Below are 20,801 nucleotides of genomic sequence, written 5' to 3' on the forward strand. Positions count from 1 at the left end.
ATTGGAGGGTGTATTCTACATTCCTTATATGGGTGCAAGTTGTCAGCAGCCTAGGGACTCTTAGCTCATACAGCTTAAGGATTTTACTGCAGTAAGTGTAAAGAGAAATTGCTCTGTCCCTGTTGCTTTGTTTCTTGCTTCTGTTACTGCAGTTATCTTTCACAGGTACCTGTTCACCACTGAAAGCCTCTATAGTTAAACTTCAATAAGGAGAGCTGCTGTGGGTCAGCATGCAAAACCACAGCCTGTCAGATCTTATAGAAAGATGAGTAGTAAAGTTCCCATTTTGTTCTACTACAAATGGACCCTGTCTCCAATATGAGTACACAAATATCTAAAATGCTGCATACAATGGAACACACAGAGAGATGCCAGAAAGCTATGGTTGGATCAGGTTAAGAATTCCAGCTAGAGATAAGAAAACACTATTGGTCTTAACCATTACATCAGTCAGGATTCTTGTTTGTAAACGATAGAAATCTATACTAATTATGTCAAAAAATAACTTATTTCAAAGATATTAGGGAGCTCACTAAATCTATTGGGACTCATGACATATTTCTGTTCTCTGTTAGAATGTGAAAAAAAAAAAAAAACAGGAGAGAGGTGATCAGAAGCCAAAGGAAGCAGGCAGTTAGGAACTGTCAAGGTCACTCCACAGGAACAGTCTGGATATGACACTCAATTCTAGATGTTTTATCAGCTGACTAGTGCCTGCTAGACCTAAAGCCCCAGAAATAAAAACAATCCAGAATGGCAGGAAAAGCCTAGTACCATTGTTCATATTCAGGTTTCAAGTGACCTGAGAGAGACAAATCTAATGTTAGTTTCCACCACAGAAACTGTGTATGCTGGCGAGAGGCACTCACCCCGGAGCTAGCTGGTGAGTGCCTCTCACCAACATAAACAGTAGACTCCCTGATATGAGAGAGGGGCTCAGATGCTAGAGAGCACCTGCCATTTGCCCCCTGCAGAGTGAATGCCATGACCATCAGCTTTTGAGTCTTCTCTACAGAACAACAACCCAGTTTTTCTCAAATGACTGAATTTCAAGCCGCCTTCACCTGCTTATTCCTGTGACACAGCTTAGTCTTTATCTACACTTATTAAAGGGTGGCTACCAGTTCTGGGAGTCAGTTCAATGTGTGCAAGATAGAGCTAAACCCCTCACCTCGATGCAGTGAGACTCTCCGTGTAGCTTCAGATCACCAAATTGCATAAAGGTTTATGAATACAGAAGAAAGCAGAACACTGTTTTCAGCTAATAAGCTAAAAAGTGATAAATATCTTGGAAATCAGACTTCATATAATTAATCAAAACTAAGTATGCGAGTCTCAGAGATTTGAAAATCTTTACCATGTGAGTATATAATTAATCTTTCTGAGATGTTCATGCCCCAAAATACTTTCTTATTGTTAGGAGGAGGAGCTAAAAGCAATGTGGCTTTAGCTGCTTTTGCATAATCACATAGCTGCATGCTACTGACAAATTTCTCTGCAAAGTAGAAAACTCCAGTGGGATCAACCAAGAGTTGGTTTCCAAGAACAGCAATCCAGAGGTAGATGGGGAAAACCACTTCAGAATCCACTCTGGAGTCCTCTGTTTTCCTATGCAGCAAAGTTATAATAAGTCCCTGTTCTGAGGCATAGACTCTTTGGAGTATTTAAGCAGTATAATGGAAAATCACTATACAATCCTCATTGAAGTTGGACTGTGGTTTCAAATTTATTTTCCTAGTAATAATATTTTTCATAAATGTGAAGTTTCTGAAATGGTCAAACCCACAAAAAATAAACTGCTGCTTTCAGCCACATTAGTATCCTATTCCCATGCTGCAAAAGACTAATTAAATTAGCATTCTACACTTAAAGGGGAAAAAAATCTCTAACTACCTGCTTTTAAAAGCAAAACCACCACCAAAAAAATATATATATGCACTTTCAACACAAACCATATTAATTCATGGAAAACTACATTCCAAGAGGCATTTGTGAGTATTTTAAAATCCACAACATAATACCATTTTGTCTAGAAAGAGTAACAGCACCCACATGTTTATAGCTTCCTTTTCTCACATTTCCAAAGAAGCAAGAGCCAGCATTGTTGGTTTCATAATAAATTTTACTGCTCTGATACTGAAACTGTTGTTCTAGTCACCCTCACCTGCCTTTACTCTCTGGTGATATACTAAGCTCCTATGAGTAACTCCAGGGTCATTCACATGACAAGACATAGCCTATCACTCCCTTCCTTTCCATTCTATATTCTTATCTTCCTAGTTTGAAATTTTATCATCCCACGTCTGAACTATTTCACCACTTTCCAACCTCTTTCCCTCCCTCCTCTGATCAACCTGTACACAGCTGCCATAATAAACTTCCCAAATCACTATTTTGTGGCCTTCCTGAATATTTCATTGCATGAAAATTCAGCACATTTTCCAACTGTTCAACAAAATGAAGGCCCCTGGATGCACTCAATCTTTCCCTCTTATAGTGTGATGTATCATCTCCCTCTCCCCAACCTCACATGAAATGTTCTGCTCCATTGTTGCCTGTTTACTGGCAGCACAGAGTCCCAGAGGGATGGCCAGCATCAGCAACCTACACAGATCAATTCTGCTTTCCTCAGCATCTCTTTAAGTATCAGCTGGATCCACCTCTTCCATGAAGCTCTCCAAAAATATAAGTCATATGTCTCCATTCTTCCCAACTCTGTACATCTTTAACATCTGTGCATAACTTTCTAATTATCGTTATCACACACTGCTTAAGGAGGGCAGCAACTGTGCCTCTTCACCTTTATAGCCCAGGTTCTCAATAAATGTCATTTTGCTCCCATCGCATCAGCCAGGGAAGAATCTGAAGCTGCTCCCTGGATGAACCACATTTTTGTGTTTCCTTCTCTTTCTTGGGGGAAGTATTTTCCTGCTAACTTCCCAGAATTTCATTACAACTTTGTTCTTGGAAAAAGTGAAAGAAGGAGACAATCTCAAGTCATTTGAAAAGGAGCCTAGGGAGTTGGAAAGGAGTCTTGGTCAATGCAGAGCTAAATGAAGGACTATGGGAACAATGTCATGCTTGCCTACAGCTAGCCTGTCCTGGTATTTTGACATAAAAGGGAATGAGATCCTGTCTCAGCTTTCTTCTATTAATTGAATTATAGGAAAAAAGAAAAGGAAGAGAATTAAAAGGGATGAAAGAGAGGCAAAGAAAAATCAGTGCTTATCTGAGAAGTAATATATTTCCATAAGAATACCTTAATAATTATTGTTGTCTTTCTACAAAATCCTCAGGTAAACGAAGGCAAGTATTATGCTGGCCTTGCTGATTACTAATGCATAATATCTAGTACAGTGCTTAAAGAGTTGGCCCTCAATCAAATATTTGTTGAATAAAGGAATAAAATCTACTTCTATTTGCTAACCTAACGTGACCAAAAGTAATCATTGAGCTGATTACAACAGTTTAAGCAAGTATGAAGCTATGTAAGCTGCCATGTAAAAGGGCTTACCTAGAGCAACATAGGCTGTTGCCCCAAGCTTTCTTTTGAGAGGCATGTACTGTAGCAGATTAGGAAGAGTGACCTGAGCACTGGATGAGGGTGACTAGGAGTAAAGGAGCTTTGACTCATGTGCCTTCCTCTGAATTTCTGTATGACAAGTATTCAAGACAGTACACATAGCTAGAGTGTAGCTCAGCAGTACAGCATGTGTGTAGTATGCTCAAAGCTCTGGGTTTGATTTCCAGAATGGAAGGCAGGCAGGCACAAAGATAATACACCTATACTAATATCTGGACTTTTCAAAATGCACTGAAGCATTATGAAGATAAAAATGTTTCACTTTCATCTAACATCTAATGAGATGCTCCAGACCTGGAGGTGTTTACAATATAATTGGAATTATCCTAAGAGGATAAATGAAGATGATTCTATTTTACAACATTCTGTGATGACCCATGTGTTTATGTTGTTCTCCGGGGACCAAGGTGGGAAGTGAGTGCACACAGGCATGAGTTTGTTTGTGGTTTCTCTGAATTTATGTTTATGTGCTTTTCCATAAGCAATCCCTGTGTATAAATATAAGTCTCCTTCCCTTTATCAGATTCTTTTCCCCCTTTTCTTTGTCCCTTTTCATCTTCATCCTCTTTGTCACCTTTCCCTCATGAGTCCAAAATTCAGAAATGAAGCATAAATCTTGATATTTCTCATGCTAATTATGCAAAATTTCATATTCCTTCTTCATGTAACACTCTATAATTTCTCAATTATATTATGTTAAATTATACTGCTTTTCTTTGTAGGTGGTCTCTGGTCATTTAGCTGCTACATCAGTGGCCCTTGACAAAACATGAGTCAATCTTTGTGTTCTTTCCCACTTCAAACTTTCCAAAAGACAACAGGAAGAATCATCTTCCTCAATATTTTTTTAAACTACACATTGCCTCTGTCCAGAATGTAGAGTAGTGGCCTATGACATTTTTATCTGAAACCTACAGCATAAATGACCATGAGTTGAGACTCTCATATGGTTAAAATTGTTAATGTCTATACAGATACAATGGCTCATTATTTTGTTGTTGTTGTTACTTTGGACATTTGGAAATAATCTGCTAAAAGTCACAAGATCTACTCATAGTTACATGGAAACAAATGGTACAGTGGATAGGAAATGGTATACAATTTCTAATTTAGAAGTTCTTGCTAGGAAACTTTCTCTTAAATACTTTGCAAAAGAAAGAAGGCTAGAAGAGGTAAGTGGTTAATATTAGAGATGTTTTTCAAGATCATACCCTAGACTATTGGAATAACAGACTGCTGAAAAGATACTGTATGAACTCAACAATACAGAGAATGAAGTGACAAGCCACCAGGACTAAAAGAGACTTTTACCAGACCAACATAGATAAAAAGCCAGTATGAGAGAAATACACAATATAAAAAGAGGTCTATCTAATTTACAAGTGAAAATAACTTGGAATTTAAAATAGAAAAATATTCATTGACTCAATGTCTGGAAAGAAATGGAAAAATCATATTTTATATGAGAAAGTGAATTGGTTCTCATTGGTATCATGAATTTGATGGAATACTACCCAGATACACAGCTTTAGAAGTATGGTTGTCATTAGGGTTGTTTCAAAATATTCCAATTCATCTCACATAGTTAAGACTGGGCTCTTCAGTTTGTAGATGGCATTTTATTTAATATCTTTGTGAAGAATTTAAAATGACCAAAGAATCTCTACTTACATGTCTCATTAATAAAATGGCAGTTAAATTTAAAAAAAAGACTGGGGTCTTCTCTCCCCACACCCCAACAAAGTTCATCACATCCATGTGATTTGCTTTGGCCAATCAAGTTAGAATAGGAGTGATGTGGAACACACTGTGGTAGACATTAAGAGCCCATGAGCAATGAACAACATTCCCTTCCTTTCTTCTGCCACAGTGATTATGAACTAATACAGTAAGATGGAGTCCCTTGCCTGCCAAACCTAGTCCCTGAGTTTCTCAGAGGAATTGACTCCTTTGCTGAATTGTTTTGGATATTCAGGGTAAGCAAGAAATGCATTGTTGGATCAAGCCACTGTGACTTTGGAATTGCTTCTGAAGCACAATCTGGACATACCAACAGAGGATAGAATCACTATAATTAAAATAAAAGGACTTAGCTATATAAAAAGTTGCTTTGACTATAAAGAAAACATTCATCTGTACAAAAACATAAAAATGTGAAAATAAAAGGAAAAGTGGCCAAAAAGGGGAAAAAATGGTAAAATGTTAGCTTCTTAGGAAGATAATAGTAGAAGACAGTGTCCTATAGAAGATGTTTCAGAACCAGCAGAAGAGTAGCAGAGTAGAGACATTATTTTTCCTCATACCTGCAGAAGCTTCATTCAACTCAAAGCAGAGTGCCAATAAGTTCCCAATAGACCTTTGGATGGTTTCATCTCAAAAAAGGTAGAGACATGTCCATGATAATTACAAGCAAAGGGAATACTGAGTAACATATCTTTAGACTTAAAAATATATATTTAGGGCTGGGGATGTGGCTAAAGTGGTAGCGCGCTCGCCTGGCATACGTGCGGCCCGGGTTCAATCCTCAGCACCACATACAAACAAAGATGTTGTGTCCGCCAAAAACTAAAAAATAAATATTAAAAAAATTCTCTCTCTCTCTCTCTCTCATATGTATACACACAAGTTTAGAAATTATAAATTTTCTTCTTCTTCTTCTTCTTTTCTTTCTTGAGGCAGTCATGGATGTTAGGGCTAGCAAATGTAGAGCCAAAGAAGCAAGTGGGCTGAGGAGGTACAGGAACTACATCAAGGAAGCAGGTAGGGCTGAACCACAGTGGTCAGAGCTGAGGAGCCCAAGGGAACAGGTAATGTCCAAGCAAGAAGCAGAAAGGGTGAAGAAGATACATGCCAGAGTCAGGAAACCAGGTACATACAGGCAAACCAATATATACACAAAGTATGATGAGAAATGTGTTTTATGCTTCTAAGATCTATGCAGGGATATCTGGTGCCACTGTAGTTCATGCACAGTGTTACTTATCTGTTGGCCTCAGGAACAAGAATTATGTCCACTGTTAACCTTGTGGGATAAAAGGCAGACCCTAGTGCTAGCCTACCTTCCAGTAGCTTAAGTACTGACCAGTACACAGCACACATCACTAGTGCTCTTTTTTACAGAAGCTAAAAGTGTTAAGATGCTCAGTCTTTAAAATCGTACTTAACATGTTCACATTCATCTTTAGTTCCTTTAATATTTGCAGAAAGGAGATGAACTAGAGAATAGAGGTATGTGATACACATCTGAAAGAGAAAAGGAAAACACCATTCCTAAGCTATCTGAAATATTAGTTCACCCCTTCTGTCCTTCTTGAAAATAAAGTAGGAACCTTTACTCCCAGCAGGAACCTGCCCTCCATGACCAGACAGCTGAGGAATCAATAAAAGCTGAAGGACAAAAAAGAAAACACCAGGCAGAGTGGGAAAGGAATAGGACTAAATGAAAGCAGGCTTGATTTCCAAAACAACTTAAAACATAACATCCTTTGTTAATAACAAAAATAGTTATTATTTGATTTATTCTTTTATACCTTGTTTTAAAAAAACCTGTTAATTTATTTCATCTTACAAAAATGAAAACAGGTAAAATCAAAGGACGCTTTTTGTTTGGCATTATCATTATTAGTCCACCATGTAGAGTTTGAGGATTTCTCTTCAACCAATATATATAAACTCTCAAAGGATTTATAATTTCCTTTGGTGTTTCTTCTAGATTTGTATGGAAAATATTTCCCCCAAAATTCTTACAGGAACAGAAACTGAATCTATTGAGATCATACAGTTTGGGGGCAAATATTTTACAAACTATTTTTAAATCAGTTTCTTTAATATCTGAAAACAGTAAATTGGACATTTAAATGACCAAGCTGATAATTTTTATTCTGTAAAATACCTTATACTTTTCTGTTATATAAAAATAAACCATTCTTCTTAATCTTAACCTAAATGGACAATTTATGAGAACTGAAAAAGTTCATAGAATTTCTCAAGGTTCTACAACATAACAGTTCATGCATATTATAGCCAAGTTGAATTGTTTCTTAAATACAGCAAGCTGTTGGATGCCACACAGCCTTACCACTTTTAAACCCAAAGCATCAGAATGAAAAAGGGTCAAAAGGAAGCTCTTTATCTACAAAATAACCTATCTTCATCAGCTTCCTTTAGCCTCAAGAAAAAAATGAAAGTCAAGCTAAAACATCATCTTCCTTGCTTGGAAAAAGACTGCTAAAAGCAGCTTATAAGAATGCCAAGAGGAGAATGTGATTCCAGAAAAAGTATGGGATTGAATCAGAAGGCTAGGATTTCAGTTCCAACTACCTATGTGATCCCGACAATCACATAACCCTCTCATCTCCACTTCCTCGTCTGTGTGATAGGGATAACCCTGTATCAAGAGTTGTTGTGAGTTCAAATCAGATATGTGTGAAAAGTGAATGAAAAGCCATAAAGTAAATAAAATAACAAGATGTATTCTTGTTGTTTATGGTTGTTTGATGTGGTGTGTGTGTGTGTGTGTGTGTGTGTGTGTGTGTGTGTGTGTGTATGTATGTTTTACCATTAACTCTAGGTGTCTTCCTAAAAAGCATTCTATGCCAGTGTCCTATACTTGATCAAAAGCCATGAATATCACTTATAACTCTGGAGAACACAGGATCCAAATAGACTGATCCAGTAACTGACCAGCACTTTGTCAGAATATGGTCACAGGCAAAGTTGGTAATCCAAAGAACGAAATTTGTGTCCAGTTCAGCACAGTGCAGCCAGCTGGGTCACCTCAACCTGAAACACTATGAACATTCTGAAAATGAATGTTTTCAATACATTCTCCCTTCTTCAAACTAGCATCCAAAGTACCTGCCCATTCTCTTAGTTCCCATTTTTCCATGAATTTCCATGTTTGTCCTCTAATATGTGTCCTTGGCTTGCATCCTGTGATTGATACATGCGCCTAACTCTCCTAGCTCTAATCACAGATTCACCTTTTCCTCTTATGCCATACTTCGAAAATACCCCCTCTCAATTAAGTCTGGCCCCTGCCTCTGAGAATCTAGGATTCCAGACCAATAGACCACACATTTAAACAATTCCTACCTGTAGGTAGTGTCGAGCAAATAATTCTTAAACTATTATTAACTGGTTCTTAATGATGGTTTGTAGTCATTCAAAACATCTAAAAGATTTGAGGATTTTTCTTTGAGTGTGTGTTTAATTTTAATGGCCTCTGAGCATTTCTAAATCTAATTATTAGAAATTTGGAAAGAGAAAATGACAATTGCACATGGGCCTTTGGGAGTCTGGTTGGTTTAGCAGAAGCTGCAAACCACAGTTTTGTTGTAAACATCTCTCCCTACCCTGTCATCTCAAGGTCAATATCTCACAACTCACACTTGTATCCACGTGGAAAGGAGTTTTGCCAAAATGAGACATAGTAAGTCTCTGTGTCCCTAAAAGTCAAGGGTTTCCATGATGGAAAAATTAGATCAGGTCAAAACTAAGCATGCTCAAGTGAAGGGCACCTAGAGTAAAGGGGCATTGGCACTCTCCAGAGTCCTCTGATGGGATAATTTGACCTAAATACAATGTCATCTTCAACATTTGTTTCAGATCTAAAATCACACAAGGCAAAATTTCAGAAAGGACCAAATGAAAAAGATTAAAAAAAAAAAAAAAGATTTTGGACCCTAAAATTCAGCTGGAAATTTGGCTGGGGCTAGATGGCTAGATTTAGAAAGTAAATTGAGTAACATTAATCAAGGCAACTCCAGAATCCACAGACTAATTTATGTTCACAGTTTTTTGTTTTAATTTATTTATTCAAAAAGTAAAAGGGAATCCTTAGGATGACCGGATTACAAAATGGATTCATTCATTGGACATAGATTCACTGAGTACAAAACAAGAGTATATTATAGTAATACAAATGGAGCAGTAGAGCAGTGATTTTAGATACAGAGGTAAGATGAAGCACACATCACTTTTACAAAAGGAATGAAGTCAGTATCCTATAGATTAAAAAAAGTGAGTAAACACATAACAATACATGTGCTACAATTAGCAAATTATCCTTTGTATTTTCTAAGTTATTCTGGGTAATTATTTCAAAAGGTGCAAAAAAGAAGTAGGGAAGGAAAGATAAGCAGATCTGGAAAGAAAGGTCATGGATACAGAGAAAAAGAAAATAGCTTGTGAGTAGAGAAAGATAAAACATATTGAGCTTTACAGATAGGTAGAAACTATATTTCAGAAAAGTAGACAAGTCCAGTTGGAAAATAGTGTGTTTAGTATTAAAAGTCCAAGCTGCTAATAAGTAAGTGGTGCGGTCTAGCCAAGGCAACACTGCCCACATGTCTGTGTATAGGTTCAAAAGGCAGCCAGGACAGAACGGAGTTAAGGCCAGACTGAGAAGAAATCTAACACATTAAGGCATGTGGGCAATTAGGTGATGGTGAACTAAGGCATAACACCATGAAAAGATTGCTTTAAGAACATCACTTGACAGTGATTCTCAACATCTATTAAGACTTCCTCACTTCTTCATTACCTCTTTGTTTTTTATTTAAATAATGTGCCATTGCATCAAACTTAAAGATAGATGGAAAGAAAACATCCCAAAACCACTTCCAAAGCTGTAATTCCCTAGTTTTGCTAGCTATCTATACATTGACTTTACTTACCTTCTATTTCTCCTTTCCACTTTCCTCCCTCCTTCCCTCCCTTCCTCCTTTCTACTCTTCCTTCCTCTCTGGACACAAGAAGTCACCAATTCAAACAGAATTCTCCTTTATGGTCTCAAGAATCTACAGTTAACCAAAGATCCCCTATCAGAGGCCCTTGTTACCCAGAGTAGAATAGTGCAATCCTATGCGACAGCCATTGAGGCAGTCTTTCTGTCATCACACAGCACACTAAACCTCATGGTACATATTCTCCAATACTTTGCTCCTGTGTTTCCTTCTTTACACAGGCTCTACTCTCTGCCCAGCATGCCTATAACCCTCTCAGTCTGGGAAGTCCATAACTTTCTTTCAAGATCCAGCTTAGCTGTTCTCCCCTCCATACTCTCAGGGGCTTGACCAATACCTGTATTTTAGTAGGTATTCGTTACTGTGATTGTTGCAGGGATCTCTTCCCCTTTATATACTACGTCACTAGAAGATAGAGGCCATGTTCTACTTGTCTTTATATCCAGCATTCAAAAGAAATTAATGCATATTGACTGAATTAAAGAAACTGTCTTAGGTCAAAGCAGAAAATGTTGTTTACCTGGGAGATCTTCTTATCCAATTCCCTACCCATCCTCTTCATTTCATACTTTTCTTGTCATGTAATTTTCTCTCACTCCTCCCTGCTCTGTTTTGTCTACCTCAAATTCCTTCTGACTGTTTCTCTGCCTAGGAAATTTCTATTTATTATTTAACTTTTGGCTCACTGCTATCTTGTTAGTAAAGCTGGCTTTGACTTCTCTTTTCTTGTCTCCAAAGTACACTCCATCATCACACTCATCACTCTGGGAGCACCTCCATTACCAAGCATGAATCTTACACAATTACTTCCTATTATGCCTATTTCTATGGCAAAGCTGAGGCAACCTTTAGTTTACTGCTTTTCTGGAGCTAGAGTTTTAGGTTTTGTGAACTATCTAGGCTCCAAACAACTACATAACTTTACTCTTATAGTGCAAAACCAACCACAGCAAATAAATGGCTATGTTCTAGTGAAAGTTAATATTACAAAAACAGGTAACAGGCATCATTTGGTCATTCTAGAAACTTAATCAATGTTCATCAAATTAAAATCAATCTGGCAATGTTGGAAACCCAAATGCAATCCCTGCCCTCAAATGATTCCCTTATCCCATTCCAAATTTGTCAATGGTGGCAGCCTTGAAGACTACTTCACGGACAAATCCACAATAGGAACTCAATAACCAGTCACAGAAACAATCCAAATGGGATGGAAATGGGGCTTTGGGGTTTGTCTTTTTGCCAAATTCCCACCCTTCCTAACCTCACCTTAAAGGGAAATTAAATCTTAACTAAATGTTCTTGTCACTAATACTGACCTCCCACAAATAGACAACCTTTACTTCTAAGAGGAACAACTACTCCAAGACTCCATACTGTGCCTCCAACTTGTACTTCGCCTTCATCTCAGCTTCATCTTAGCTTCTGATATTATGTGCTTAAAAACAACATTATCTCAAAGCAGCAGGCAAATAGAAATAAACTTCCACTCTAAAGTGGGCCATGGGTTTCAACCTAAGCAGTGAAAACATCCTGGTGTTCCACAGTATTGTTCCAAGCAGTTCTGAGCACTAACCTAGATCCTTTTATATACATAACATAATAACCAGGAAAATGAATAAGGAAAAAAGTAAGATGAAAAAAGAGAAGCTTATTAAGTTGCAAACCTCTTCAGGCAGAAATCATGTCTTAATCACCTTTGCCCAAACAAAATACCTGGCATATATTAAGAAATTTTTGGTAATGAATGAATTTATGAACCTAAGCACCTAGATTTAGTTGCCAAAACACACACTTTCTCTAAATTATCTCAAAACTATGCTTTAAAATTAGCTCAATCCTTAGGGAAGTTTGAAAACCTTCCAGGTGTAAGTGGGGGAATAATCCATGCCCTCCTTTCTCCAGCAGACTCACCATCTTGAGTGTTCGGACTCAGGATTTGTGTTCTGAGTTCCTCCAGGCTAATTCCCAGACACTTGCAGATCTCCTCAGGGCTGTAGGGTTCAGAATGAAGGGCATCCTCTGTAACTAACAGCATTTCTTCCAAACTAATCCCTAGTTCTGTCTGCACCTCTTCCAGTCGCAGGACTTTGTCCCATTGCAAGCTTTTGTACTTAGCCAGGAGCTGCAAGTTCAAACCAAGACATCAGTCAATATTCATTCCAGGATTGATATATACTATTCTAATTAGTTAGAATCAACTTTCAGCTGTTTAGGGGTTTGTTGTTGTTGTTTGTTTTCTACTCAGCCTATTGAAATTTCCCACCATTGCTTGGAAGTGCATACTGAGATTGGATGTTTGCAATTAAACATAACTATATGATACTCACAGGCTAGTTAGATACCTGAAATAAAACATATATATACATATACATATGCACATGTGTACACATGCAAACTAATCCCCCACTGATTTTTTTCTTAGTCTATCACCACTTTTCCCCAGGGCTATTTATTTGAATAATTTCATTATTTTATCCCTATTCAGTTCATCTCTACTACATCTCTCTATATAAAGTCTAGAGAAAACTGATCAACTCTCGTGTGACCTCGGTCCTGAGATAAACACTGTATGCCTGATTTCATTAGAGCACTTCCTGTTTACTACATGCCTCTATGAAAATGCCTAATGAGTTTAAGTGTCTGGGCGATTAGAGTCAAGTCCCAGATTTTAAATGAAAACCTCATTGGTGACCTTATGAAAAATCCTTTCATTAGGTCGCTGGTAGTAGTGGAGCTATATGTTTCTCCACCCTCAAGAAAAAAGAGCCTGGCTTTCAGTTGTGTCCTGAGGCAGACCCACAAACTGATGGAAAGGGTAGAATACAAACCAAGTCTTTCTAACCAGATCCACTTATGGGAATACCAGTCCAAAATATATTATTTCTCTCATTTTCCCCAAACCACTGACATTCCTTCAGAGCAGGTGGCAATCAAAAACAATGAAGATTTCTCTCCCTAAACAAATCATTGCCTGGGTGTGAGGACAGCAGGTGCAAAAAAGAAGCCAGAGAAGGGGAAATTAGTCTTCAAGGAAATGTGCATCTGATTTGCTCTTCTATTTTGTTAATGATTTGATTTTCTTTCTTTTAGAGAGGAAGCAGGATTTACCAAAAGACTATTGTAGTTTGGTTAGGGCCACTCATTTCTAAAGAATGTTAATAACAGAAGTTCTTATATTTATTAATCATCTTTTTTAAAACCCTGGCTCATACATTTGAAAAGAGTTAATGATTTTAAGGCAGAACTGGGAAAAGAGACAATAGAACTATGTTTTTTATTCAATTATTTCACAGAACATGGTGCCACTTTTAAAGCAAAGACATAAGCTAAGACCTTTCTTCTGCCCTTATTTGCTTAGCACATTTAATTAGTGTTTATTGGCAGTGATGGGTTGATAGCTCTACCAAATGACCACTCATTCATTCATTGAACTCATTCATTCATGTTCTATATGCCAATGTATTCCAAAAACATTTTGAAAAAACTTATAAAGCCAAACAAAATACAACATAAATATACATTTATTTTATGTGGAAAAAGCAGAAGTCAATGATCTCATACAATAATGTTTTCTGTGAAATATATCCAGAATCCAACCAAGATAAGCAATGAAGCTAACAAATATAGTTTGTTTCAAATGTGTTTTTTACTTCTTAAAATCTTCAAGAAACTTAGAAGATAGGTATTATTACACTGAGAGATGAAAGTAATTTGTCCAAAGTCACCTAACTAGTAAATAACAGAGTTAGAAATTGAACTCAAGACCTATAGCTCTTTCTTGTTTCCCCTAGGCCACATTCTTAATGAGGTACAGATGATATCTATGTTGTGTTACTCCTATTAGTTCAAATCACTGCCTAAGTCTTAGAAAGGGGTTTCTAAGTATAAACTAAGGTTTTTGCTAGAACTGAACATTCCAATTATTTAAAAAACACTTTGATAAATGGATTTCTTTGAAAATAAAGAAAAAGGAAAAACATCAGAGAATATCTCCTTATAATAAAAGAGGGCACTTTTTTAAAAGAGAGAGAGAGAGAGAGAGAATTTTTTGTTTTAATATTTATTTTTAGTTTTCAGAGAACACAACATCTTTGTTTGTATGTGGTACTGAGGATCGAACCCAGCTCTGCACGCATGCCAGGCAAGCGCGCTACCACTTGAGCCACATCCCCAGTCCTGAGAAGAGGGCACTTTCTAAGAACTTTTCAGTCACAAGTTCCCATCCTAATTCTCACTTAACTAGTCACATTAGCCCATACATTTGATTAAAAAAAAAAAAACTGGGCCAGTGATGTACAGGAAGAAAGCCTGTGAGGGATGCCTTAAGCCCACGATTCAGTTTTCACAGGACCCCCCTATATCCTTTTCCCTAAAGATAAGAGAACTAACATGCAGAAGTTCACATTCACTCCAGCAATATCTCAGTTTTCTGTTAGCCCAATTGTCCACTTGGCCCTCAGCTGAAGAGTCTACACAGCCAACTTGGTGTGTATTTCAATTAAGGATGAAATATACCACATGTCCTCAACAACAGCTGCACAGCCCATCATCTGTCGAATTGCACTACACTGGAAGAGTAAAATAGGAAAGCCGCTTAAGCCTGTTGAAATTTGGCTCAGGAAGCAGAGAGATGACTTGCAGATGAGGGAAGTGGGTGGGTAAGATTGCTGTTGCTCAAAGACAGAATTTCATGAGGGAGTTCATCACTTATGGTCCTGCTGACTGGCCTACTTCACATTTGTGGGGCAGGGCTACAGGTCATTTCGTCACAAGTTCCTCACTCAGTAGCAGGGTGGGGAAATAAGAAAAAGCAGTTCTTTGTCAACATTCACCATCTTCTTTTTTCCACAGCAAACCCATTAGGTGTTCACATCAGATACTACTTCTGGGAGGTTCCTAGCTCTGTCCCATGATCATGGACATGAAAACAAGCAACACATGATTTGTTGGGTCAAGGAAAGAAGCACTGATATACAGTGATAGGATAATGTCTAAGGCAGCTTTGTCTCAGAAGCTGGCCCTCAGACAAGAATGGGGGGGCAAGAAGTTGTGGGGAAGGTGATCCTAAAGAGCACTAATAAAGAAGTGGAAAGTGAGACAGGAAAAGGAGTCAAACACAAAGAGCACTGATATTGACAGATGAGAGTAAGTCTGTGGGGCCCTCTGAGAACTGCATGTATAAACCTCAGCTATAACTTACACAAAGGGGAAGAGAACTGGGATATTTACCAGTAACTCCTACTTATAACTGGTTAAAGAGGCTCTCAAGGGAATGAGATTCCAAGTCATCTCAGATTCAAAGTAAGTACTAAATACTCTCCTACAACCAGAAAACGTTCTCAGTCCAAAAACGGCCCCATTAAGCAGAGTTCAAAGATATCAACCCTATCAGAATCTATGTCTATTCAACTATCTCATTGTATTAACCTGTCAAAGGAAAAAGTACCAAGTTTTCTCCTCACCAGGTCAGCAAAAAGAAAAGCTACTTTAAAAACAGCAATTCATTCAACAAGCTACGTTCCATACAACATAAATGCTTATGATAAAAATTTTAAATAATACCTAAAAGTTCAAAGTACAAAAAGAAAAATAAAATCATTCATAATCATCCCCAATAAATTAACCATCAACTGGGTTTTTTGTTTGTTTTTTCTTTTTTTGGTGCCAGGGATTGAACCCATAGGTGCTTAACCACTAAGCCACATCTCCAGCCTTTTTAAAGTTCTATTTTGAGACAGGATCTCAATAAGCTACTTAGTGCCTCGATAAATTGCTGAGGCTGGCTTTGAACTCGAAATGCTCCTGAATCAGCCTCCCAAGCTGCTGGATTACAGGCATGCTCCAAAGCACCCAGCTTAACTGCCATTTTGATAACCATACTATCTTACTTTTCTTTCTGCATTCCTACACATATAGTCTGACATAAATGGAATCATACATAGCTGCTTTTATTGGGGATACTCTAAAAAATCTTTCCCCTCAACCTTCTTCCAACTACACAGAGCCCTTCTCCAGTATTCCACGCCACATAGTGACCTCTGTTCATGTACCATCCATAACTACCATGAAAACATTCACCACATTGACCTTCCCAATTCTTAGTCATCCCATTGTCATGTTTTCCATATTAGTTTGCAGCCCACAGAATAATCTCCACACCTTCCCTCAACACAAGTTCTCTTCTCTAAGGCAAACTTGAGCATCGTGTTCAGGATCCCATTTATGCTTAATTCCTAAGGGAAACAATGGAAAGAACAGAGGCTAAGACAGACTTGGACTCCTCCATTCACTTCAAAGATATCACCACACTACTTGGCCTGAAATTCCAAGTATGTAAAATGAGGCATTCACAAGCAATGAAGATTAAATAGTAATTAAACCAAAGTAACACCTTCCCTGGCCTAGAAGAGGCACTCTGGGAGGATCAAATTTTCTTTCCTCTGTATATTCTTCTGACTTTTAGCCAATTCTCTCCCATTTGACTCCTTCTTGTATGCCTTCAAACATATATGAATGTTTACTACTTTAAAATTCCTTATTCTTTATCTTTCCATTGCTTTCCAACAACTATAACAGTGGCCATCCTCACCACTTCCAGGCCTTCCCTAGCCATTCTAACCATTGAATATGGTCTCCCAAAGACTTCCTAATCTCCAAAACCACTTGCAAATCCATTGGTTTTTTTCTCAGACCCCTTAATATTTATTTATTTGTTTGTTTATTTATTTATTTATTTAAACCGTGCGCGCACGTGTGTGTGTGTGTGTGTGTGTGTGTGTGTGTTTGTGTATACGTGTTTGTGTGTGTTTGTGTGTGTATGGTACTGGGGATTGAACCCAGGGCCTCATGTGTCTAGGCAAGCCACCAAGATACTTCCCCATCCCTTTTGAAACTTTGAGACAGGTCTCACTAAGTGAGAACCTGCAAATATCCCGCCTCAGTCTCCTAAATAGCTGGGATTATATGCATGTACTATCAGTCCTAGAATTCTCTTAATTTTTAATTAATCCATAATCTTAGACCTTTCTTGGCACCCACTTTCAAATTCCCTGTTGCATTGGCTTTCATAGCATTGAATTTTCCTGGTTTCCCTCTTGCCTCAAATGTATATATCATTTCCTTCCAGCACTCATCTTTTTTTTTTCTTTTCTTATTTAATTGAAGCCATCTCCCAAGCTTATTCTGATCTTCTGAACCTCTCTTGCTATATTTTTCCCCCAGCAAACTGAATTTAGCTATTGGTTTCAACTAACTACTACCTTAAAACAACTACATCTGAAGGGTATATCGGTGACCAACAGACACATTCAAAGCTAAAATTACCAAATACTTGTAAGAAAATTCCATGAGGGAATTCCAGTCACCTTCCATCCTACCTTTGTCAAACCTCACAGCAGCAACACCATACGTTTTCGTTTTACTCATCATTTCAGCTGGAAGCTGTAGCCCTTATGAACTCAATGCTTTTCCTTCATTTGTGCACATTTGCATGCAATGAGTGTTTACTGAGTACCTGGCACTTCCCTGGCCCCAGGCAGACAGACTGCAATGACTGAGGCACACATGCCTTTAGACCACTGGGAGTTCACAGCTACCAGAAGAGAAAGAATGTTAAATAAACATTACACAGTGAAGAACTTAATCCAATTGTGATAAACTGCTCTAACTGAAAAATATAAGATGTGCTTAGAGTATATACAAAAGCACTGAATCTAGTGAGGGTAGGGAAGATGTCCTAGAAAACTTTTCAAAGTTATGGCATACATGTCAAAAGGAAAACAGAAAAACAATCAGGAGGACTTAGATGCAACCTTTTACAAGGTCCAGTGATAGCTTCTCTCATCTCTCTTTCTTTGTATCCTACCCAATACTCTTTAAGACACACTTCTCTTCATCAAGTCAAAAGTTTCTGCTGTTGGAATAATATTTCTCAAATCCCCTGCTAACAACATCAATTAATTAATGTCTCCCTACTATTTCCAGGACTAAGTCTGGGTAATCCTTAATACAGCACTGAAGGGCCTGCCAAGGCCTGTTTCCACTGAATATATTCCCAGTTCCCCAGTATGTCCCCCCGCTGCCGTACAGCTTGGACTCACCATTCTCTGAAAACTCCATGCTAGAGTCTTGGCAGTCTGCTCTATTGAATCAACAGAATGGAGGAAATTGGCTACATTCTTGGGTATTTGGTTTTTCCCTGCTCAAATTCAAGGAAACTGCCAAAGTCCTAAGAATATTATGCCAACTCCTCCTCACATTCTATCAGACAAAGAATAAGTTCCATATTGACCACTAAGTGGAAAGAGCTGAAAAACTGGGTGAGTGATGGTCCCTGACCAGAAAGGCCCTCAAAAGAATCACTGGAAATATTCCCTGAAGTGTCAAAGGACCACATGAAACTCTCTCCTTCATTGCTCCACACATTGCCACAAAGAGTTGAGGATATGCAAAAAGCAACAGTATAATTTCTCTTCCCTACTTGACTTCCCATAATACTTATTATTGCCATCACAATTTTATCCCTCAATGTAACTAAAGGATACTCTCTTTTATAGACATAATATATTTCTGGAAAAGTTTAAGCCACTAAATACATGAAAAATATGAAGGATTTTGTGCCCATTAAAGATTCCTACCACTTTGTTAATTTAAGAACATAAAAATGTGCCTCACTTAAAAGTATCATTTACGCAAGTAATAATTATAAATCTCTACTGAGTTTTCTTTGAAATGTTTTTAATTTTAGTTCAAATGCTCTATAAGATTATGACTTTTAATGAATCTAAATCAATTAGTTTTTGAAAGCTAGTGGAGAGAGGCAGAGACAGAGAGACAGATACAGAGAAAGGAAACAAGAATAAAAGAAACTCAATATTAAAGTAAAACAAATAAAAATCACCTCTATTGGTTTAGTGTACTTCCTTGTGCTAACTAAATATGAAAGACACTCAATTTCAAAAAAGGATTTAAGGAAGATAGGAGAAGAAGAAAAATAAACGTTATTCATTACACCTTTGCCCTGTGGAGCTCTAGCTAAAAGTATCCTAACTAGCCATTCTCCACTGACATATTATTGTCTGCAAACACAAAAGTTTGTCCTGATTGAGATAAGCCTCTTTACCTTTTAACATGAGTTTATTTTCTTATTTGATAAGACTTATTTCAAAGAAAAATTAATTCTACTCACCTACTACCAAAATGGAAGAATGAAAACATAAACCATGTTGCAAGGAAAATATGCTTAACAGAATCTCAGTCTACATTACTAAGCAAAAACATATTCCTAACATCAACATCTCTGGATACAGCACTTATCAGCAATTTTATCTTCATTTCCCTATTGTACAGAACCTTGGATTCTAATGATCCGCAGCAACCTGATATAGAAAATTGTCTCCATTATGATGAAGTCTCCCACTTTTCCTCCATATTTTGAAAGAGAGGAAATATTATGTATTTTAAACAATGTGTCTTATCTACATCATTTGGGGAAAATATGTGGCCAAAATTCAAATTCAGATGTCAATTTCACTGACCAAAGTACCTCTAAAATGAATATGGAGCTATGTGTTAAACTCAGAGGATATCCTCCAGAATAGGAGGTTGTGGAGTGGATTAAGATCTTCAGTTACTACTGTTTCTGAGTGTTTCTTTTTCAGAAACACTTTTAGTTAACTTTTAAGAGACATTCCCCTCATACCACAATTTTATTCCTCATTTTCTTCTTGCTTCTTTGGACCAGAGTAGTGACAATATAAACCTTTTCAAATGTCACCTGTGGCTCTAGTAGAGGATATATAATTTTGTGATAGAACTTTCAAAATAATATTGTGTATGTCTGAGGTCTTCTTAGGAAGACAACACTTACTCATCAACCTCAAGATAAAAAGTCAACAAGAGTAAACCTCAAACAAATAAGACTAATTTCTTCCATCTCCCTAAAGAGGAAAAATGTCCTAAGGGAGTAAAAGTTCAATGAACCCTTGATATTGAAAAACTTATTGTACTCCTTTTGTGTATATGTACTGATCAGATGCTATGAAAAGTTCAATGTTAAAACATTTTTCTATATAGGTTTTATAAATTATCTTAATAAATTTCAAATATAAAGCATTTAAATCTTGATCTGTTTAGAAAGAAGGTATAAACCCTAAAACAAAAAAAAAAAAACACTTTTATTTTTCTGGCTTATCATATCTCTCCTCTCCCTAGCTTCACAACCTCATAATGCAAGAGTAAGAAGACAAGTGCTTAGTCAATCACAAGGGATAACTGCACCTACATCTCCACAGGATCTAGGTCAGTGCTGGGCACACAAAAGGCACTTGTAAAAGAAAAATTGTGAAATGTAGAGAAATAAACGGGACAGAGAAGGTAAAATAAGAAGTAGACATTCATTTACTTAAGAAATGTTTATCCTGCACCTGTTTCAGCCTAAGCACTAGGGATATAAGAGTTAACAACATGGA

General features: G+C 37.3%; 1 protein-coding gene across 4 annotated transcripts in view; it reads right to left on the reverse strand.

Annotated features, from left to right (window-relative positions):
• Galk2 (galactokinase 2) overlaps window positions 1-20,801 on the reverse strand; it is a 123,427-nt gene that overhangs the window by 20,792 nt on the left and 81,834 nt on the right. For all 4 annotated transcript variants that reach the window (XM_040275610.2, XM_040275606.2, XM_040275608.2 and 1 more), the window contains one exon: window positions 12,244-12,454. In XM_040275610.2, the coding sequence (XP_040131544.1) occupies window positions 12,244-12,454 (211 nt within the window). The remainder of the gene's footprint in view (window positions 1-12,243; window positions 12,455-20,801) is intronic.

Source organism: Ictidomys tridecemlineatus, chromosome 5 (assembly GCF_052094955.1).
Source record: "Ictidomys tridecemlineatus isolate mIctTri1 chromosome 5, mIctTri1.hap1, whole genome shotgun sequence".
In the NCBI taxonomy this organism is placed as follows: domain Eukaryota; kingdom Metazoa; phylum Chordata; class Mammalia; order Rodentia; family Sciuridae; genus Ictidomys; species Ictidomys tridecemlineatus.